At 35.1% G+C, this 23,614-nt stretch overlaps 5 protein-coding genes across 5 annotated transcripts; all 5 read right to left on the bottom strand.

The window, feature by feature from the left end:
* Nucleotides 1–3,331: 3,331 nt before the first annotated feature.
* Nucleotides 3,332–4,478, bottom strand: LOC128127781 (senescence-specific cysteine protease SAG39-like). The gene is made up of 2 exons (XM_052766470.1): nucleotides 4,046–4,478; nucleotides 3,332–3,924 (listed from the first exon to the last, which is right to left on the bottom strand). The coding sequence occupies exons 1-2, from the start codon at nucleotides 4,476–4,478 to the stop codon at nucleotides 3,332–3,334; spliced, it is 1,026 nt and encodes a 341-aa protein (XP_052622430.1).
* A 3,549-nt stretch (nucleotides 4,479–8,027) lies between these two features.
* LOC128127693 (senescence-specific cysteine protease SAG39-like) lies at nucleotides 8,028–9,174 on the bottom strand. The gene is made up of 2 exons (XM_052766365.1): nucleotides 8,742–9,174; nucleotides 8,028–8,620 (listed from the first exon to the last, which is right to left on the bottom strand). Exons 1-2 carry the CDS (start codon nucleotides 9,172–9,174, stop codon nucleotides 8,028–8,030), a joined length of 1,026 nt encoding a protein of 341 aa, XP_052622325.1.
* A 3,551-nt stretch (nucleotides 9,175–12,725) lies between these two features.
* LOC128127658 (senescence-specific cysteine protease SAG39-like) lies at nucleotides 12,726–13,872 on the bottom strand. Its single transcript, XM_052766315.1, has 2 exons — nucleotides 13,440–13,872; nucleotides 12,726–13,318 (listed from the first exon to the last, which is right to left on the bottom strand). The coding sequence occupies exons 1-2, from the start codon at nucleotides 13,870–13,872 to the stop codon at nucleotides 12,726–12,728; spliced, it is 1,026 nt and encodes a 341-aa protein (XP_052622275.1).
* Nucleotides 13,873–17,426: 3,554 nt separating this feature from the next.
* LOC128128069 (senescence-specific cysteine protease SAG39-like) lies at nucleotides 17,427–18,573 on the bottom strand. The gene is made up of 2 exons (XM_052766869.1): nucleotides 18,141–18,573; nucleotides 17,427–18,019 (listed from the first exon to the last, which is right to left on the bottom strand). The coding sequence occupies exons 1-2, from the start codon at nucleotides 18,571–18,573 to the stop codon at nucleotides 17,427–17,429; spliced, it is 1,026 nt and encodes a 341-aa protein (XP_052622829.1).
* A 3,626-nt stretch (nucleotides 18,574–22,199) lies between these two features.
* LOC128127898 (senescence-specific cysteine protease SAG12-like) lies at nucleotides 22,200–23,346 on the bottom strand. The gene is made up of 2 exons (XM_052766629.1): nucleotides 22,914–23,346; nucleotides 22,200–22,792 (listed from the first exon to the last, which is right to left on the bottom strand). The coding sequence occupies exons 1-2, from the start codon at nucleotides 23,344–23,346 to the stop codon at nucleotides 22,200–22,202; spliced, it is 1,026 nt and encodes a 341-aa protein (XP_052622589.1).
* Nucleotides 23,347–23,614: the final 268 nt, after the last annotated feature.

The raw sequence follows: 23,614 nt of genomic DNA, 5'->3' as shown, positions 1-23,614 counted from the left end.
TTTTGGAGTATACTCCTATTGACTAAAATTGTTTTGTGCTAATTTGTTTTCTTAACACACGCATAGGTAGGTTATGTAAAAGCTGAACATAGCTTGGCCATTATTTTGGTATGTAGTTGTGACCTATGTGAAGAAAATTCTCTAAGGGTCTGATACGTACCAGATATTTTTTTATTTCTAATTTTTTTTTTTTTTAAATTGTCTAGGTTTTAGATGTTCAAAACCCAGATATGCATGCCTTTATTCTATTTGTCTCCGTCTTGATTTATGTTAACTTTACCCACACATTCAATGCATTTGAAGAATACTATCCAGTAAAAGAATTTGATTGGTTGTACGCAATATCAATCTCATCACAACATACATTGCAATTGCAAGGAGCTTGTTATATATAATATATAATGATCCCTTCAACAAGACTTGCAGGATTCCCAAAACGATCAAGAAAAATAATATTTCAGAATTTTAATTTGGCCATAATGCATGAATGCTTCTTCACGGCCACATTTCACAAAAAATGAGTGATGCCCGATGTGATGTCTGAATTTTCCCTGAAGTCGGTTGTCACGACATGATACTCCGATACTTATTTGACTAAACCTCCTCAAAAATGACAATCAAAACGAATAGTGTGCACCAACATTGACCTTGTGCGAACTATCCCTGTCCAAGCTCATTTTCCACAATTTTACTGTAGCAAACTTGTCCACATGCCCACCAAATTAAAATGGAGAAGAAAAAAGCCAGTTTACAATGTTAACAAAGGGAAATCGTGAAAATATGTTTGAAAAGGTACAAAATGCGCTAAAGGGAAATCATTGAAAATCAAAATTGAAAAAGTATATTTAAAAACTATTCATTTTGCCATTTTTATGATTTCAATCATGATAATTGTTTCATCAATTATTTTCAATGTTAAATGTAACTTTTGATTGTATGTTATTAATTTATATTATTATTGTTTGTTAATTTAAAAACTTTTTCATCGGAAAATTTTCTCAAAATGTGGATTATTCAACCCCCTTGTTTGTTTGTGGGTGAAGAACTAAAGTTCTATTGGTGGAAATCTCTGTCCTCCACCATTTATAAGCTTTATTACCCAATACTTTTTTTTTTTTTTTTAACTTCCATCGGGTGTGAGATATGTGAAAAACCAAAGTCTCTAAAGCATTTCATTAGGAGTCGCCTCACGAAACAAACAAACACAATAGTTATTCTTTATATATAGAAAAAAAAAACTTGGTTTTTTGACAAACGAAGGTGGCTAAGGGTGACCAATAATTAAAGTGTTATGGCCGTCACCGTTTGGTACTATACTCCTGGGCTTTGAACTTCACCTTCGCCTAAAACCATGAGTGATTAGGAGTGATCGAAATGGAAATCATATTAATTTCTAAATATATCCATCCAATGTTGTCGTATTAAAAACGTTGATAGAGAACGTGGGAACATAATTGAATGATACTAGCAATGTCGTCATTTTCATGGCAACACAAATCTTTAACGGTATATATGAGGAAATTCTAATACACGACTATCAAATCAGTTTTTTCTAAGAGAAGTGTAACCGACATGATTTAGGTGTAATACTCATTGTTAGTCGGGTCCCAGTAGAGGTAGTAGAGGTATTATACAACTGTTGATTTCCCTTAACATCTCAAGAAATAAGGTCTCAGATTTCTCGAGAATCTACATGGTAGCCGTATTCGGTTTAGGATCATTTTATTTTATAAAATATAGCTGTTAGATTATACCGTAGATCGAATGTTTGACGATCAAGTCGATTTTTATGCTCTCACGATCATAATGTGTAGTAGGAGTTTAGGACATGTTTCGTCAGTATGATAAAAAAAACATTGAACCCAATATTATGTGTGTAAAATATTTCTTGTCGGGAATCATAGTTTAGGCTCCCAAGATTGAGAAAAATGATGAGGAGGTGTCGATCATGGCTGCTTGAAAAGGTTAAAAATAAAGGTTAACGGTTGTTGATGCCAAGAAGGATGTAAGGGGAAAGAGATCAAAATTAGGAGAGACGAATTGAGTATGCTACCATTAGAGGTGATCCAAAACCGTAATATGCATGGAATTATTTTGTTGAATCTAATGCCAGAGTTCCAAAAATGTGTTGCATTTTCTTTTGTGCGGTTTTTTTGTATTTCATTTTCTTATTTTCAGATGCATTTATTTCTTTTGTGATAAACTTAGAAAATATAAATAAAAATGAAGTATTATGTGGCATTTAGGGGTCCTTAGTTATAGACAAAATTTTCCAGACTATTAACAAGTTTTTAGTTTATTTACGAAACTATGCAAGGTTTGATTATCAAGACTGTTTAGATGCGGTAACCTTAATGATTCCAATGACAATTACGATTTCATGGTGTACTCCCTTACATCGAAGGTTTATTTAAATTTCATTAAGAGTGTCGTTTGTTGTGGCTTTTCAGTTTTGGACTTCCAATTTAACGGTTGGTGTAGTGTGGTTTTTCTTTAGCTTTCGATCAATTGGTTTATTACAATCTTTATCTACTAGTCAATACAATAAAAATTTGTTCTCAAGAACAACATGATTTCTTTCATTAATAATAATATATTAACAACTACGTTGTACAAAAGAAACTATATATAAAACGGCCATACATGGGCCAAAACGTAGGATTATAAATACACATAACATAAATACACGCAATTTCTTTTCTTTTTATTATAAATACATAAATGTTAATAGTTTTCTTAAAAATAACATGTGCGGTTTCATAGCTTCTTCCATCTAGCCAATAAATTGCATAGCTCTCAAAGCAACTTCATCGGTACTTCCAAATGCAGCTTAGCACCCAAAAAAAATGTTTCAAGTGGTTCTCAAGGAAAGTTGGTGTTTTGATTGGCATGACTTGGATTTGACTCGGGTCTGACATCTATCTGGCCTGCAGATTCTCATTCCCTGATTTGTGATGTGCTTCATTTTGGATTATTTGGAAGTTTGCACTTGAATCTGCTACCAACTTATGGTAAACTTTGTTATTTGGTCAAAAGTATTTCTTGTTCATTTGACCCTTCGTTTGATCAAAAAAGAATTCACTTGTTTCAACATGTTTTGCTTGGGTGATTGTTTGTCCGAAATTAATTTGCAATACTCGGAGAAGAATATGCATATACGAAAATACATTCACGGTCACAATTTCTCTTATGAATAATATATATATATAGCTGCATCGATTCTTACAAATATTTAATTTTTGGGATACATTTTGTAATTTACATGTTTCCTTGTAATAACATAACTGTAATATACACTTAATTTACAATAATTACTCTTGATGTTACACAATTATGCAGTCGGGTAGGAAGCCATCATGGCAATGCCACAAAGGCCTTCTTGCGCATCAACATCTCTTTGCATCATTATGTACCCCTCTTGACCCCAACCTGTTCCCCAAGAGTTCTTCACCAGCCAATATTTAGTTCCGTCTGCACTCGCTCCATAACCAACCGCAGTAACACCATGGTCTAGTTCAGTACCACATTCTCCCGTAAACACCCCGCTAGAGTAGAATTGGAAGTCGGACCCACTAGCATCAATGGCCACAGAAATAGGCTGACTAGCTACAGCTTTCAAAAGTGCACTTTCACTATTAGCAGGAACATCTTCATGACCCGTAATCGCTGCAGCATGGTTAGATTCCTCGTTGCTGTTGCAGGTGCCATCGACTCCTTTGTACGGGTAGTTGCTCTCTGTAGTAAGGCCTTTATTGTTTAGGATGAAATCAAAGGCGTCGTCCATAAGACCGCCCTCACATCCCTGATCCTGACCACTGGTGTCGCAGTCCACGAGCTCTTGTTCGGATAGAGACACCAATTTACCTGTTTTCAGTTGGGTTATTCCTTCCATAGCTGCCACAGCTGAAAACGCCCAGCAACACCCTACAAACATATATGATGCGATATCGAGTTTAATTAAATATGGTCTTGTTAACAAACATAACTTAATTACTACTTGGACTACGTCTCGAGTTTGAAAATCCCGGTAGTAGTTTTTGCTTACCACATTGGCCTTGGTCTTTAACAGGTGTTACTGCTCCTTTCTTTCTCCAGTCCATTGATGATGGAACTGCTGTCACATTTTCATACCTGAAAGCAGAGGTCGATGGGGAACATTCGTGTGCCTTGAATCGGTTCCTTGTGCTCGTGAACTCTTGGTTTGTAAGGTCTGCAAACTCATTGACTGCTAGTTTGTAAGCTTTGTTCATGACACTGTTGGATGACTCTATGTACCGAACATTCTCTTGAAAAATCTTTGAACGTTGTTCTTTCTCATCAGCATCCTTGTACACGCGTCCATAACGAGCCATCCATTGTTCGTGGCTCTCATAGCTGGAAGTTTCAGGGAGCAGCCTAGATGTAGTGTGTGAAAGCAAAGTAGCAGAGAAGAAGATTAATACCAAAAAACTCAGGGCTGTCTGGTTTGTTGATGTCATAGTTCTGGTAGAGATAAGAAAAAATGGATGTGAATGATTGGGAATAATTTCTTTGCCCGGCTTTATATAGAATCGCATGGTTTCGTCATTGTTTAGGAAATATATCACCTTTCGTGGAAGATAAGATGTTCAATTGATATATATTAATCAAAAATTTGAGGAAAACACACATGTTACGTTGTTTAGATTTATGATTGATGCCAGTAATTTACTTGGATTTTCCTTTTGGAGTATACTCCTATTGACTAAAATTGTTTTGTGCTAATTTGTTTTCTTAACACACGCATAGGTAGGTTATGTAAAAGCTGAACATAGCTTGGCCATTATTTTGGTATGTAGTTGTGACCTATGTGAAGAAAATTCTCTAAGGGTCTGATACGTACCAGATATTTTTTTATTTCTAATTTTTTTTTTTTAAATTGTCTAGGTTTTAGATGTTCAAAACCCAGATATGCATGCCTTTATTCTATTTGTCTCCGTCTTGATTTATGTTAACTTTACCCACACATTCAATGCATTTGAAGAATACTATCCAGTAAAAGAATTTGATTGGTTGTACGCAATATCAATCTCATCACAACATACATTGCAATTGCAAGGAGCTTATTATATATAATATATAATGATCCCTTCAACAAGACTTGCAGGATTCCCAAAACGATCAAGAAAAATAATATTTCAGAATTTTAATTTGGCCATAATGCATGAATGCTTCTTCACGGCCACATTTCACAAAAAATGAGTGATGCCCGATGTGATGTCTGAATTTTCCCTGAAGTCGGTTGTCACGACATGATACTCCGATACTTATTTGACAAAACCTCCTCAAAAATGACAATCAAAGCGAATGGTGTGCACCAACATTGACCTTGTGCGAACTATCCCTGTCCAAGCTCATTTTCCACAATATTACTGTAGCAAACTTGTCCACATGCCCACCAAATTAAAATGGAGAAGAAAAAAGCCAGTTTACAATGTTAACAAAGGGAAATCGTGAATATATGTTTGAAAAGGTACAAAATGTGCTAAAGGGAAATCATTGAAAATCAAAATTGAAAAAGTATATTTAAAAACTATTCATTTTGCCATTTTTATGATTTCAATCATGATAATTATTTCATCAATTATTTTCAATGTTAAATGTAACTTTTGATTGTATGTTATTAATTTATATTATTATTGTTTGTTAATTTAAAAACTTTTTCATCGGAAAATTTTCTCAAAATGTGGATTATTCAACCCCCTTGTTTGTTTGTGGGTGAAGAACTAAAGTTCTATTGGTGGAAATCTCTGTCCTCCACCATTTATAAGCTTTATTACCCAATACTTTTTTTTTTTTTAACTTCCATCGGGTGTGAGATATGTGAAAAACTAAAGTCTCTAAAGCATTTCATTAGGAGTCGCCTCACGAAACAAACAAACACAATAGTTATTCTTTATATATACAAAAAAAAAACTTGGTTTTTTGACAAACGAAGGTGGCTAAGGGTGACCAATAATTAAAGTGTTATGGCCGTCACCGTTTGGTACTATACTCCTGGGCTTTGAACTTCACCTTCGCCTAAAACCATGAGTGATTAGGAGTGATCGAAATGGAAATCATATTAATTTCTAAATATATCCATCAAATGTTGTCGTATTAAAAACGTTGATAGAGAACGTGGGAACATAATTGAATGATACTAGCAATGTCGTCATTTTCATGGCAACACAAATCTTTAACGGTATATATGAGGAAATTCTAATACACGACTATCAAATCAGTTTTTTCTAAGAGAAGTGTAACCGACATGATTTAGGTGTAATACTCATTGTTAGTCGGGTCCCGGTAGAGGTAGTAGAGGTATTATACAACTGTTGATTTCCCTTAACATCTCAAGAAATAAGGTCTCAGATTTCTCGAGAATCTACATGGTAGCCGTATTCGGTTTAGGATCATTTTATTTTATAAAATATAGCTGTTAGATTATACCGTAGATCGAATGTTTGACGATCAAGTCGATTTTTATGCTCTCACGATCATAATGTGTAGTAGGAGTTTAGGACATGTTTCGTCAGTATGATAAAAAAAACATTGAACCCAATATTATGTGTGTAAAATATTTCTTGTCGGGAATCATAGTTTAGGCTCCCAAGATTGAGAAAAATGATGAAGAGGTGTCGATCATGGCTGCTTGAAAAGGTTAAAAATAAAGGTTAACGGTTGTTGATGCCAAGAAGGATGTAAGGGGAAAGAGATCAAAATTAGGAGAGACGAATTGAGTATGCTATCATTAGAGGTGATCCAAAACCGTAATATGCATGGAATTATTTTGTTGAATCTAATGCCAGAGTTCCAAAAAAGTGTTGCATTTTCTTTTGTGCGGTTTTTTTGTATTTCATTTTCTTATTTTCAGATGCATTTATTTCTTTTGTGATAAACTTAGAAAATATAAATAAAAATGAAGTATTATGTGGCATTTAGGGGTCCTTAGTTATAGACAAAATTTTCCAGCCTATTAACAAGTTTTTAGTTTATTTACGAAACTATGCAAGGTTTGATTATCAAGACTGTTTAGATGCGGTAACCTTAATGATTCCAATGACAATTACGATTTCATGGTGTACTCCCTTACATCGAAGGTTTATTTAAATTTCATTAAGAGTGTCGTTTGTTGTGGCTTTTCAGTTTTGGACTTCCAATTTAACGGTTGGTGTAGTGTGGTTTTTCTTTAGCTTTCGATCAATTGGTTTATTACAATCTTTATCTACTAGTCAATACAATAAAAATTTGTTCTCAAGAACAACATGATTTCTTTCATTAATAATAATATATTAACAACTACGTTGTACAAAAGAAACTATATATAAAACGGCCATACATGGGCCAAAACGTAGGATTATAAATACACATAACATAAATACACGCAATTTCTTTTCTTTTTATTATAAATACATAAATGTTAATAGTTTTCTTAAAAATAACATGTGCGGTTTCATAGCTTCTTCCATCTAGCCAATAAATTGCATAGCTCTCAAAGCAACTTCATCGGTACTTCCAAATGCAGCTTAGCACCCAAAAAAAATGTTTCAAGTGGTTCTCAAGGAAAGTTGGTGTTTTGATTGGCATGACTTGGATTTGACTCGGGTCTGACATCTATCTGGCCTGCAGATTCTCATTCCCTGATTTGTGATGTGCTTCATTTTGGATTATTTGGAAGTTTGCACTTGAATCTGCTACCAACTTATGGTAAACTTTGTTATTTGGTCAAAAGTATTTCTTGTTCATTTGACCCTTCGTTTGATCAAAAAAGAATTCACTCGTTTCAACATGTTTTGCTTGGGTGATTGTTTGTCCGAAATTAATTTGCAATACTCGGAGAAGAATATGCATATACGAAAATACATTCACGGTCACAATTTCTCTTATGAATAATATATATATATAGCTGCATCGATTCTTACAAATATTTAATTTTTGGGATACATTTTGTAATTTACATGTTTCCTTGTAATAACATAACTGTAATATACACTTAATTTACAATAATTACTCTTGATGTTACACAATTATGCAGTCGGGTAGGAAGCCATCATGGCAATGCCACAAAGGCCTTCTTGCGCATCAACATCTCTTTGCATCATTATGTACCCCTCTTGACCCCAACCTGTTCCCCAAGAGTTCTTCACCAGCCAATATTTAGTTCCGTCTGCACTCGCTCCATAACCAACCGCAGTAACACCATGGTCTAGTTCAGTACCACATTCTCCCGTAAACACCCCGCTAGAGTAGAATTGGAAGTCGGACCCACTAGCATCAATGGCCACAGAAATAGGCTGACTAGCTACAGCTTTCAAAAGTGCACTTTCACTATTAGCAGGAACATCTTCATGACCCGTAATCGCTGCAGCATGGTTAGATTCCTCGTTGCTGTTGCAGGTGCCATCGACTCCTTTGTACGGGTAGTTGCTCTCTGTAGTAAGGCCTTTATTGTTTAGGATGAAATCAAAGGCGTCGTCCATAAGACCGCCCTCACATCCCTGATCCTGACCACTGGTGTCGCAGTCCACGAGCTCTTGTTCGGATAGAGACACCAATTTACCTGTTTTCAGTTGGGTTATTCCTTCCATAGCTGCCACAGCTGAAAACGCCCAGCAACACCCTACAAACATATATGATGCGATATCGAGTTTAATTAAATATGGTCTTGTTAACAAACATAACTTAATTACTACTTGGACTACGTCTCGAGTTTGAAAATCCCGGTAGTAGTTTTTGCTTACCACATTGGCCTTGGTCTTTAACAGGTGTTACTGCTCCTTTCTTTCTCCAGTCCATTGATGATGGAACTGCTGTCACATTTTCATACCTGAAAGCAGAGGTCGATGGGGAACATTCGTGTGCCTTGAATCGGTTCCTTGTGCTCGTGAACTCTTGGTTTGTAAGGTCTGCAAACTCATTGACTGCTAGTTTGTAAGCTTTGTTCATGACACTGTTGGATGACTCTATGTACCGAACATTCTCTTGAAAAATCTTTGAACGTTGTTCTTTCTCATCAGCATCCTTGTACACGCGTCCATAACGAGCCATCCATTGTTCGTGGCTCTCATAGCTGGAAGTTTCAGGGAGCAGCCTAGATGTAGTGTGTGAAAGCAAAGTAGCAGAGAAGAAGATTAATACCAAAAAACTCAGGGCTGTCTGGTTTGTTGATGTCATAGTTCTGGTAGAGATAAGAAAAAATGGATGTGAATGATTGGGAATAATTTCTTTGGCCGGCTTTATATAGAATCGCATGGTTTCGTCATTGTTTAGGAAATATATCACCTTTCGTGGAAGATAAGATGTTCAATTGATATATATTAATCAAAAATTTGAGGAAAACACACATGTTACGTTGTTTAGATTTATGATTGATGCCAGTAATTTACTTGGATTTTCCTTTTGGAGTATACTCCTATTGACTAAAATTGTTTTGTGCTAATTTGTTTTCTTAACACACGCATAGGTAGGTTATGTAAAAGCTGAACATAGCTTGGCCATTATTTTGGTATGTAGTTGTGACCTATGTGAAGAAAATTCTCTAAGGGTCTGATACGTACCAGATATTTTTTTATTTCTAATTTTTTTTTTTTTTTAAATTGTCTAGGTTTTAGATGTTCAAAACCCAGATATGCATGCCTTTATTCTATTTGTCTCCGTCTTGATTTATGTTAACTTTACCCACACATTCAATGCATTTGAAGAATACTATCCAGTAAAAGAATTTGATTGGTTGTACGCAATATCAATCTCATCACAACATACATTGCAATTGCAAGGAGCTTGTTATATATAATATATAATGATCCCTTCAACAAGACTTGCAGGATTCCCAAAACGATCAAGAAAAATAATATTTCAGAATTTTAATTTGGCCATAATGCATGAATGCTTCTTCACGGCCACATTTCACAAAAAATGAGTGATGCCCGATGTGATGTCTGAATTTTCCCTGAAGTCGGTTGTCACGACATGATACTCCGATACTTATTTGACAAAACCTCCTCAAAAATGACAATCAAAGCGAATGGTGTGCACCAACATTGACCTTGTGCGAACTATCCCTGTCCAAGCTCATTTTCCACAATATTACTGTAGCAAACTTGTCCACATGCCCACCAAATTAAAATGGAGAAGAAAAAAGCCAGTTTACAATGTTAACAAAGGGAAATCGTGAATATATGTTTGAAAAGGTACAAAATGTGCTAAAGGGAAATCATTGAAAATCAAAATTGAAAAAGTATATTTAAAAACTATTCATTTTGCCATTTTTATGATTTCAATCATGATAATTATTTCATCAATTATTTTCAATGTTAAATGTAACTTTTGATTGTATGTTATTAATTTATATTATTATTGTTTGTTAATTTAAAAACTTTTTCATCGGAAAATTTTCTCAAAATGTGGATTATTCAACCCCCTTGTTTGTTTGTGGGTGAAGAACTAAAGTTCTATTGGTGGAAATCTCTGTCCTCCACCATTTATAAGCTTTATTACCCAATACTTTTTTTTTTTTTTTAACTTCCATCGGGTGTGAGATATGTGAAAAACTAAAGTCTCTAAAGCATTTCATTAGGAGTCGCCTCACGAAACAAACAAACACAATAGTTATTCTTTATATATACAAAAAAAAAACTTGGTTTTTTGACAAACGAAGGTGGCTAAGGGTGACCAATAATTAAAGTGTTATGGCCGTCACCGTTTGGTACTATACTCCTGGGCTTTGAACTTCACCTTCGCCTAAAACCATGAGTGATTAGGAGTGATCGAAATGGAAATCATATTAATTTCTAAATATATCCATCAAATGTTGTCGTATTAAAAACGTTGATAGAGAACGTGGGAACATAATTGAATGATACTAGCAATGTCGTCATTTTCATGGCAACACAAATCTTTAACGGTATATATGAGGAAATTCTAATACACGACTATCAAATCAGTTTTTTCTAAGAGAAGTGTAACCGACATGATTTAGGTGTAATACTCATTGTTAGTCGGGTCCCAGTAGAGGTAGTAGAGGTATTATACAACTGTTGATTTCCCTTAACATCTCAAGAAATAAGGTCTCAGATTTCTCGAGAATCTACATGGTAGCCGTATTCGGTTTAGGATCATTTTATTTTATAAAATATAGCTGTTAGATTATACCGTAGATCGAATGTTTGACGATCAAGTCGATTTTTATGCTCTCACGATCATAATGTGTAGTAGGAGTTTAGGACATGTTTCGTCAGTATGATAAAAAAAACATTGAACCCAATATTATGTGTGTAAAATATTTCTTGTCGGGAATCATAGTTTAGGCTCCCAAGATTGAGAAAAATGATGAGGAGGTGTCGATCATGGCTGCTTGAAAAGGTTAAAAATAAAGGTTAACGGTTGTTGATGCCAAGAAGGATGTAAGGGGAAAGAGATCAAAATTAGGAGAGACGAATTGAGTATGCTACCATTAGAGGTGATCCAAAACCCTAATATGCATGGAATTATTTTGTTGAATCTAATGCCAGAGTTCCAAAAATGTGTTGCATTTTCTTTTGTGCGGTTTTTTTGTATTTCATTTTCTTATTTTCAGATGCATTTATTTCTTTTGTGATAAACTTAGAAAATATAAATAAAAATGAAGTATTATGTGGCATTTAGGGGTCCTTAGTTATAGACAAAATTTTCCAGACTATTAACAAGTTTTTAGTTTATTTACGAAACTATGCAAGGTTTGATTATCAAGACTGTTTAAATGCGGTAACCTTAATGATTCCAATGACAATTACGATTTCATGGTGTACTCCCTTACATCGAAGGTTTATTTAAATTTCATTAAGAGTGTCGTTTGTTGTGGCTTTTCAGTTTTGGACTTCCAATTTAACGGTTGGTGTAGTGTGGTTTTTCTTTAGCTTTCGATCAATTGGTTTATTACAATCTTTATCTACTAGTCAATACAATAAAAATTTGTTCTCAAGAACAACATGATTTCTTTCATTAATAATAATATATTAACAACTACGTTGTACAAAAGAAACTATATATAAAACGGCCATACATGGGCCAAAACGTAGGATTATAAATACACATAACATAAATACACGCAATTTCTTTTCTTTTTATTATAAATACATAAATGTTAATAGTTTTCTTAAAAATAACATGTGCGGTTTCATAGCTTCTTCCATCTAGCCAATAAATTGCATAGCTCTCAAAGCAACTTCATCGGTACTTCCAAATGCAGCTTAGCACCCAAAAAAATGTTTCAAGTGGTTCTCAAGGAAAGTTGGTGTTTTGATTGGCATGACTTGGATTTGACTCGGGTCTGACATCTATCTGGCCTGCAGATTCTCATTCCCTGATTTGTGATGTGCTTCATTTTGGATTATTTGGAAGTTTGCACTTGAATCTGCTACCAACTTATGGTAAACTTTGTTATTTGGTCAAAAGTATTTCTTGTTCATTTGACCCTTCGTTTGATCAAAAAAGAATTCACTCGTTTCAACATGTTTTGCTTGGGTGATTGTTTGTCCGAAATTAATTTGCAATACTCGGAGAAGAATATGCATATACGAAAATACATTCACGGTCACAATTTCTCTTATGAATAATATATATATAGCTGCATCGATTCTTACAAATATTTAATTTTTGGGATACATTTTGTAATTTACATGTTTCCTTGTAATAACATAACTGTAATATACACTTAATTTACAATAATTACTCTTGATGTTACACAATTATGCAGTCGGGTAGGAAGCCATCATGGCAATGCCACAAAGGCCTTCTTGCGCATCAACATCTCTTTGCATCATTATGTACCCCTCTTGACCCCAACCTGTTCCCCAAGAGTTCTTCACCAGCCAATATTTAGTTCCGTCTGCACTCGCTCCATAACCAACCGCAGTAACACCATGGTCTAGTTCAGTACCACATTCTCCCGTAAACACCCCGCTAGAGTAGAATTGGAAGTCGGACCCACTAGCATCAATGGCCACAGAAATAGGCTGACTAGCTACAGCTTTCAAAAGTGCACTTTCACTATTAGCAGGAACATCTTCATGACCCGTAATCGCTGCAGCATGGTTAGATTCCTCGTTGCTGTTGCAGGTGCCATCGACTCCTTTGTACGGGTAGTTGCTCTCTGTAGTAAGGCCTTTATTGTTTAGGATGAAATCAAAGGCGTCGTCCATAAGACCGCCCTCACATCCCTGATCCTGACCACTGGTGTCGCAGTCCACGAGCTCTTGTTCGGATAGAGACACCAATTTACCTGTTTTCAGTTGGGTTATTCCTTCCATAGCTGCCACAGCTGAAAACGCCCAGCAACACCCTACAAACATATATGATGCGATATCGAGTTTAATTAAATATGGTCTTGTTAACAAACATAACTTAATTACTACTTGGACTACGTCTCGAGTTTGAAAATCCCGGTAGTAGTTTTTGCTTACCACATTGGCCTTGGTCTTTAACAGGTGTTACTGCTCCTTTCTTTCTCCAGTCCATTGATGATGGAACTGCTGTCACATTTTCATACCTGAAAGCAGAGGTCGATGGGGAACATTCGTGTGCCTTGAATCGGTTCCTTGTGCTCGTGAACTCTTGGTTTGTAAGGTCTGCAAACTCATTGACTGCTAGTTTGTAAGCTTTGTTCATGACACTGTTGGATGACTCTATGTACCGAACATTCTCTTGAAAAATCTTTGAACGTTGTTCTTTCTCATCAGCATCCTTGTACACGCGTCCATAACGAGCCATCCATTGTTCGTGGCTCTCATAGCTGGAAGTTTCAGGGAGCAGCCTAGATGTAGTGTGTGAAAGCAAAGTAGCAGAGAAGAAGATTAATACCAAAAAACTCAGGGCTGTCTGGTTTGTTGATGTCATAGTTCTGGTAGAGATAAGAAAAAATGGATGTGAATGATTGGGAATAATTTCTTTGCCCGGCTTTATATAGAATCGCATGGTTTCGTCATTGTTTAGGAAATATATCACCTTTCGTGGAAGATAAGATGTTCAATTGATATATATTAATCAAAAATTTGAGGAAAACACACATGTTACGTTGTTTAGATTTATGATTGATGCCAGTAATTTACTTGGATTTTCCTTTTGGAGTATACTCCTATTGACTAAAATTGTTTTGTGCTAATTTGTTTTCTTAACACACGCATAGGTAGGTTATGTAAAAGCTGAACATAGCTTGGCCATTATTTTGGTATGTAGTTGTGACCTATGTGAAGAAAATTCTCTAAGGGTCTGATACGTACCAGATATTTTTTTATTTCTAATTTTTTTTTTTTTTAAATTGTCTAGGTTTTAGATGTTCAAAACCCAGATATGCATGCCTTTATTCTATTTGTCTCCGTCTTGATTTATGTTAACTTTACCCACACATTCAATGCATTTGAAGAATACTATCCAGTAAAAGAATTTGATTGGTTGTACGCAATATCAATCTCATCACAACATACATTGCAATTGCAAGGAGCTTGTTATATATAATATATAATGATCCCTTCAACAAGACTTGCAGGATTCCCAAAACGATCAAGAAAAATAATATTTCAGAATTTTAATTTGGCCATAATGCATGAATGCTTCTTCACGGCCACATTTCACAAAAAATGAGTGATGCCCGATGTGATGTCTGAATTTTCCCTGAAGTCGGTTGTCACGACATGATACTCCGATACTTATTTGACAAAACCTCCTCAAAAATGACAATCAAAGCGAATGGTGTGCACCAACATTGACCTTGTGCGAACTATCCCTGTCCAAGCTCATTTTCCACAATATTACTGTAGCAAACTTGTCCACATGCCCACCAAATTAAAATGGAGAAGAAAAAAGCCAGTTTACCATGTTAACAAAGGGAAATCGTGAAGATATGTTTGAAAAGGTACAAAATGTGCTAAAGGGAAATCATTGAAAATCAAAATTGAAAAAGTATATTTAAAAACTATTCATTTTGCCATTTTTATGATTTCAATCATGATAATTATTTCATCAATTATTTTCAATGTTAAATGTAACTTTTGATTGTATGTTATTAATTTATATTATTATTGTTTGTTAATTTAAAAACTTTTTCATCGGAAAATTTTCTCAAAATGTGGATTATTCAACCCCCTTGTTTGTTTGTGGGTGAAGAACTAAAGTTCTATTGGTGGAAATATCTGTCCTCCACCATTTATAAGCTTTATTACCCAATACTTTTTTTTTTTTTTTTTTTAACTTCCATCGGGTGTGAGGTATGTGAAAAACCAAAGTCTCTAAAGCATTTCATTAGGAGTCGCCTCACGACACAAACAAACACAATAGTTATTCTTTATATATACAAAAAAAAACCTTGGTTTTTTGACAAATGAAGGTGGCTAAGGGTGACCAATAATTAAAGTGTTATGGCCGTCACCGTTTGGTACTACACTCCTGGGCTTTGAACTTCACCTTCGCCTAAAACCATGAGTGATTAGGAGTGATCGAAATGGAAATCATATTAATTTCTAAATATATCCATCCAATGTTGTCGTATTAAAAACGTTGATAGAGAACGTGGGAACATAATTGAATGATACTAGCAATGCCGTCATTTTCATGGCAACACAAATCTTTAACGGTATATATGAGGAAATTCTAATACACGACTATCAAATCAGTTTTTTCTAAGAGAAGTGTAACCGACATGATTTAGGTGTAATACTCATTGTTAGTCGGGTCCCAGTAGAGGTAGTAGAGGTATTATACAACTGTTGATTTCCCTTAACATCTCAAGAAATAAGGTCTCAGATTTCTCGAGAATCTACATGGTAGCCGTATTCGGTTTAGGATCATTTTATTTTATAAAATATAGCTGTTAGATTATACCGTAGATCGAATGTTTGACGATCAAGTCGATTTTATGCTCTCACGATCATAATGTGTAGTAGGAGTTTAGGACATGTTTCGTCAGTATGATAAAAAAAACATTGAACCCAATATTATGTGTGTAAAATATTTCTTGTCGGGAATCATAGTTTAGGCTCCCAAGATTGAGAAAAATGATGAGGAGGTGTCGATCATGGCTGCTTGAAAAGGTTAAAAATAAAGGTTAACGGTTGTTGATGCCAAGAAGGATGTAAGGGGAAAGAGATCAAAATTAGGAGAGACGAATTGAGTATGCTACCATTAGAGGTGATCCAAAACCCTAATATGCATGGAATTATTTTGTTGAATCTAATGCCAGAGTTCCAAAAATGTGTTGCATTTTCTTTTGTGCGGTTTTTTTGTATTTCATTTTCTTATTTTCAGATGCATTTATTTCTTTTGTGATAAACTTAGAAAATATAAATAAAAATGAAGTATTATGTGGCATTTAGGGGTCCTTAGTTATAGACAAAATTTTCCAGACTATTAACAAGTTTTTAGTTTATTTACGAAACTATGCAAGGTTTGATTATCAAGACTGTTTAGATGCGGTAACCTTAATGATTCCAATGACAATTACGATTTCATGGTGTACTCCCTTACATAGAAGGTTTATTTAAATTCCATTAAGAGTGTCGTTTGTTGTGGCTTTTCAGTTTTGGACTTCCAATTTAACGGTTGGTGTAGTGTGGTTTTTCTTTAGCTTTCGATCAATTGGTTTATTACAATCTTTATCTACTAGTCAATACAATAAAAATTTGTTCTCAAGAACAACATGATTTCTTTCATTAATAATAATATATTAACAACTACGTTGTACAAAAGAAACTATATATAAAACGGCCATACATGGGCCAAAACGTAGGATTAAAAATACACATAACATAAATACACACAATTTCTTTTCTTTTTATTATAAATACATAAATGTTAATAGTTTTCTTAAAAATAACATGTGCGGTTTCATAGCTTCTTCCATCTAGCCAATAAATTGCATAGCTCTCAAAGCAACTTCATCGGTACTTCCAAATGCAGCTTAGCACCCAAAAAAAATGTTTCAAGTGGTTCTCAAGGAAAGTTGGTGTTTTGATTGGCATGACTTGGATTTGACTCGGGTCTGACATCTATCTGGCCTGCAGATTCTCATTCCCTGATTTGTGATGTGCTTCATTTTGGATTATTTGGAAGTTTGCACTTGAATCTGCTACCAACTTATGGTAAACTTTGTTATTTGGTCAAAAGTATTTCTTGTTCATTTGACCCTTCGTTTGATCAAAAAAGAATTCACTCGTTTCAACATGTTTTGCTTGGGTGATTGTTTGTCCGAAATTAATTTGCAATACTCGGAGAAGAATATGCATATACGAAAATACATTCACGGTCACAATTTCTCTTATGAATAATATATATATAGCTGCATCGATTCTTACAAATATTTAATTTTTGGGATACATTTTGTAATTTACATGTTTCCTTGTAATAACATAACTGTAATATACACTTAATTTACAATAATTACTCTTGATGTTACACAATTATGCAGTCGGGTAGGAAGCCATCATGGCAATGCCACAAAGGCCTTCTTGCGCATCAACATCTCTTTGCATCATTATGTACCCCTCTTGACCCCAACCTGTTCCCCAAGAGTTCTTCACCAGCCAATATTTAGTTCCGTCTGCACTCGCTCCATAACCAACCGCAGTAACACCATGGTCTAGTTCAGTACCACATTCTCCCGTAAACACCCCGCTAGAGTAGAATTGGAAGTCGGACCCACTAGCATCAATGGCCACAGAAATAGGCTGACTAGCTACAGCTTTCAAAAGTGCACTTTCACTATTAGCAGGAACATCTTCATGACCCGTAATCGCTGCAGCATGGTTAGATTCCTCGTTGCTGTTGCAGGTGCCATCGACTCCTTTGTACGGGTAGTTGCTGTCTGTAGTAAGGCCTTTATTGTTTAGGATGAAATCAAAGGCGTCGTCCATAAGACCGCCCTCACATCCCTGATCCTGACCACTGGTGTCGCAGTCCACGAGCTCTTGTTCGGATAGAGACACCAATTTACCTGTTTTCAGTTGGGTTATTCCTTCCATAGCTGCCACAGCTGAAAACGCCCAGCAACACCCTACAAACATATATGATGCGATATCGAGTTTAATTAAATATGGTCTTGTTAACAAACATAACTTAATTACTACTTGGACTACGTCTCAAGTTTGAAAATCCCGGTAGTAGTTTTTGCTTACCACATTGGCCTTGGTCTTTAACAGGTGTTACTGCTCCTTTCTTTCTCCAGTCCATTGATGATGGAACTGCTGTCACATTTTCATACCTGAAAGCAGAGGTCGATGGGGAACATTCGTGTGCCTTGAATCGGTTCCTTGTGCTCGTGAACTCTTGGTTTGTAAGGTCTGCAAACTCATTGACTGCTAGTTTGTAAGCTTTGTTCATGACACTGTTGGATGACTCTATGTACCGAACATTCTCTTGAAAAATCTTTGAACGTTGTTCTTTCTCATCAGCATCCTTGTACACGCGTCCATAACGAGCCATCCATTGTTCGTGGCTCTCATAGCTGGAAGTTTCAGGGAGCAGCCTAGATGTAGTGTGTGAAAGCAAAGTAGCAGAGAAGAAGATTAATACCAAAAAACTCAGGGCTGTCTGGTTTGTTGATGTCATAGTTCTGGTAGAGATAAGAAAAAATGGATGTGAATGATTGGGAATAATTTCTTTGGCCGGCTTTATATAGAATCGCATGGTTTCGTCATTGTTTAGGAAATATATCACCTTTCGTGGAAGATAAGATGTTCAATTGATATATATTAATCAAAAATTTGAGGAAAACACACATGTTACGTTGTTTAGATTTATGATTGATGCCAGTAATTTACTTGGATTTTCCTTTTGGAGTATACTCCTATTGACTAAAATTGTTTTGTGCTAATTTGTTTTCTTAACACACGCATAGGTAGGTTATGTAAAAGCTGAACATAGCTTGGCCATTATTTTGGTATGTAGTTGTGACCTATGTGAAGAAAATTCTCTAAGGGTCTGATACGTACCAGATATTTTTTTATTTCTAATTTTTTTTTTTTTTAAATTGTCTAGGTTTTAGATGTTCAAAACCCAGATATGCATGCCTTTATTCTATTTGTCTCCGTCTTGATTTATGTTAACTTTACCCACACATTCAATGCATTTGAAGAATACTATCCAGTAAAAGAATTTGATTGGTTGTACGCAATATCAATCTCATCACAACATACATTGCAATTGCAAGGAGCTTGTTATATATAATATATAATGATCCCTTCAACAAGACTTGCAGGATTCCCAAAACGATCAAGAAAAATAATATTTCAGAATTTTAATTTGGCCATAATGCATGAATGCTTCTTCACGGCCACATTTCACAAAAAATGAGTGATGCCCGATGTGATGTCTGAATTTTCCCTGAAGTCGGTTGTCACGACATGATACTCCGATACTTATTTGACAAAACCTCCTCAAAAATGACAATCAAAGCGAATGGTGTGCACCAACATTGACCTTGTGCGAACTATCCCTGTCCAAGCTCATTTTCCACAATATTACTGTAGCAAACTTGTCCACATGCCCACCAAATTAAAATGGAGAAGAAAAAAGCCAGTTTACCATGTTAACAAAGGGAAATCGTGAAGATATGTTTGAAAAGGTACAAAATGTGCTAAAGGGAAATCATTGAAAATCAAAATTGAAAAAGTATATTTAAAAACTATTCATTTTGCCATTTTTATGATTTCAATCATGATAATTATTTCATCAATTATTTTCAATGTTAAATGTAACTTTTGATTGTATGTTATTAATTTATATTATTATTGTTTGTTAATTTAAAAACTTTTTCATCGGAAAATTTTCTCAAAATGTGGATTATTCAACCCCCTTGTTTGTTTGTGGGTGAAGAACTAAAGTTCTATTGGTGGAAATATCTGTCCTCCACCATTTATAAGCTTTATTACCCAATACTTTTTTTTTTTTTTTTTTTAACTTCCATCGGGTGTGAGGTTTGTGAAAAACCAAAGTCTCTAAAGCATTTCATTAGGAGTCGCCTCACGACACAAACAAACACAATAGTTATTCTTTATATATACAAAAAAAAACCTTGGTTTTTTGACAAATGAAGGTGGCTAAGGGTGACCAATAATTAAAGTGTTATGGCCGTCACCGTTTGGTACTACACTCCTGGGCTTTGAACTTCACCTTCGCCTAAAACCATGAGTGATTAGGAGTGATCGAAATGGAAATCATATTAATTTCTAAATATATCCATCCAATGTTGTCGTATTAAAAACGTTGATAGAGAACGTGGGAACATAATTGAATGATACTAGCAATGCCGTCATTTTCATGGCAACACAAATCTTTAACGGTATATATGAGGAAATTCTAATACACGACTATCAAATCAGTTTTTTCTAAGAGAAGTGTAACCGACATGATTTAGGTGTAATACTCATTGTTAGTCGGGTCCCAGTAGAGGTAGTAGAGGTATTATACAACTGTTGATTTCCCTTAACATCTCAAGAAATAAGGTCTCAGATTTCTCGAGAATCTACATGGTAGCCGTATTCGGTTTAGGATCATTTTATTTTATAAAATATAGCTGTTAGATTATACCGTAGATCGAATGTTTGACGATCAAGTCGATTTTATGCTCTCACGATCATAATGTGTAGTAGGAGTTTAGGACATGTTTCGTCAGTATGATAAAAAAAACATTGAACCCAATATTATGTGTGTAAAATATTTCTTGTCGGGAATCATAGTTTAGGCTCCCAAGATTGAGAAAAATGATGAGGAGGTGTCGATCATGGCTGCTTGAAAAGGTTAAAAATAAAGGTTAACGGTTGTTGATGCCAAGAAGGATGTAAGGGGAAAGAGATCAAAATTAGGAGAGACGAATTGAGTATGCTACCATTAGAGGTGATCCAAAACCGTAATATGCATGGAATTATTTTGTTGAATCTAATGCCAGAGTTCCAAAAATGTGTTGCATTTTCTTTTGTGCGGTTTTTTTGTATTTCATTTTCTTATTTTCAGATGCATTTATTTCTTTTGTGATAAACTTAGAAAATATAAATAAAAATGAAGTATTATGTGGCATTTAGGGGTCCTTAGTTATAGACAAAATTTTCCAGACTATTAACAAGTTTTTAGTTTATTTACGAAACTATGCAAGGTTTGATTATCAAGACTGTTTAGATGCGGTAACCTTAATGATTCCAATGACAATTACGATTTCATGGTGTACTCCCTTACATAGAAGGTTTATTTAAATTCCATTAAGAGTGTCGTTTGTTGTGGCTTTTCAGTTTTGGACTTCCAATTTAACGGTTGGTGTAGTGTGGTTTTTCTTTAGCTTTCGATCAATTGGTTTATTACAATCTTTATCTACTAGTCAATACAATAAAAATTTGTTCTCAAGAACAACATGATTTCTTTCATTAATAATAATATATTAACAACTACGTTGTACAAAAGAAACTATATATAAAACGGCCATACATGGGCCAAAACGTAGGATTATAAATACACATAACATAAATACACGCAATTTCTTTTCTTTTTATTATAAATACATAAATGTTAATAGTTTTCTTAAAAATAACATGTGCGGTTTCATAGCTTCTTCCATCTAGCCAATAAATTGCATAGCTCTCAAAGCAACTTCATCGGTACTTCCAAATGCAGCTTAGCACCCAAAAAAAATGTTTCAAGTGGTTCTCAAGGAAAGTTGGTGTTTTGATTGGCATGACTTGGATTTGACTCGGGTCTGACATCTATCTGGCCTGCAGATTCTCATTCCCTGATTTGTGATGTGCTTCATTTTGGATTATTTGGAAGTTTGCACTTGAATCTGCTACCAACTTATGGTAAACTTTGTTATTTGGTCAAAAGTATTTCTTGTTCATTTGACCCTTCGTTTGATCAAAAAAGAATTCACTCGTTTCAACATGTTTTGCTTGGGTGATTGTTTGTCCGAAATTAATTTGCAATACTCGGAGAAGAATATGCATATACGAAAATACATTCACGGTCACAATTTCTCTTATGAATAATATATATATATATATATATATATATATATATATATATATATATATATATATATATATATATATATATATATATATATATATAGCTGCATCGATTCTTACAAATATTTAATTTTTGGGATACATTTTGTAATTTACATGTTTCCTTGTAATAACATAACTGTAATATACACTTAATTTACAATAATTACTCTTGATGTTACACAATTATGCAGTCGGGTAGGAAGCCATCATGGCAATGCCACAAAGGCCTTCTTGCGCATCAACATCTCTTTGCATCATTATGTACCCCTCTTGACCCCAACCTGTTCCCCAAGAGTTCTTCACCAGCCAATATTTAGTTCCGTCTGCACTCGCTCCATAACCAACCGCAGTAACACCATGGTCTAGTTCAGTACCACATTCTCCCGTAAACACCCCGCTAGAGTAGAATTGGAAGTCGGACCCACTAGCATCAATGGCCACAGAAATAGGCTGACTAGCGACAGCTTTCAAAAGTGCACTTTCACTATTAGCAGGAACATCTTCATGACCCGTAATCGCTGCAGCATGGTTAGATTCCTCGTTGCTGTTGCAGGTGCCATCGACTCCTTTGTACGGGTAGTTGCTCTCTGTAGTAAGGCCTTTATTGTTTAGGATGAAATCAAAGGCGTCGTCCATAAGACCGCCCTCACATCCCTGATCCTGACCACTGGTGTCGCAGTCCACGAGCTCTTGTTCGGATAGAGACACCAATTTACCTGTTTTCAGTTGGGTTATTCCTTCCATAGCTGCCACAGCTGAAAACGCCCAGCAACACCCTACAAACATATATGATGCGATATCGAGTTTAATTAAATATGGTCTTGTTAACAAACATAACTTAATTACTACTTGGATTACGTCTCAAGTTTGAAAATCCCGGTAGTAGTTTTTGCTTACCACATTGGCCTTGGTTTTTAACAGGTGTTACTGCTCCTTTCTTTCTCCAGTCCATTGATGATGGAACTGCTGTCACATTTTCATACCTGAAAGCAGAGGTTAATGGGGAACATTTGTGTGCCTTGAATCGGTTCCTTGTGCTCGTGAACTCTTGGTTTGTAAGGTCTGCAAACTCATTGACTGCTAGTTTGTAAGCTTTGTTCATGACACTGTTGGATGACTCTATGTACCGAACATTCTCTTGAAAAATCTTTGAACGTTGTTCTTTCTCATCAGCATCCTTGTACACGCGTCCATAACGAGCCATCCATTGTTCGTGGCTCTCATAGCTGGAAGTTTCAGGGAGCAGCCTAGATGTAGTGTGTGAAAGCAAAGTAGCAGAGAAGAAGATTAATACCAAAAAACTCAGGGCTGTCTGGTTTGTTGATGTCATAGTTCTGGTAGAGATAAGAAAAAATGGATGTGAATGATTTGGAATAATTTCTTTGCCCGGCTTTATATAGAAACGCATGGTTTCGTCATTGTTTAGGAAATATATCACCTTTCGTGGAAGATAAGATGTTGAGTTGATATATATATTAATCAAAAATTTGAGGAAAACACACATGTTACGTTGTTTATATTTATGATTGATGCCACTAATTTACTTGGATTTTCCTTTTGGACTATACTCCTATTGACTAAAATTGTTGTGTGCTAAT

The sequence above is a fragment of the Lactuca sativa genome, chromosome 8, assembly GCF_002870075.4.
Source record: "Lactuca sativa cultivar Salinas chromosome 8, Lsat_Salinas_v11, whole genome shotgun sequence".
Lineage (NCBI taxonomy): Eukaryota > Viridiplantae > Streptophyta > Magnoliopsida > Asterales > Asteraceae > Lactuca > Lactuca sativa.
Note: the sequence above shows the minus strand (reverse complement) of the source record. Positions and strands in the feature narration are given on the sequence as shown.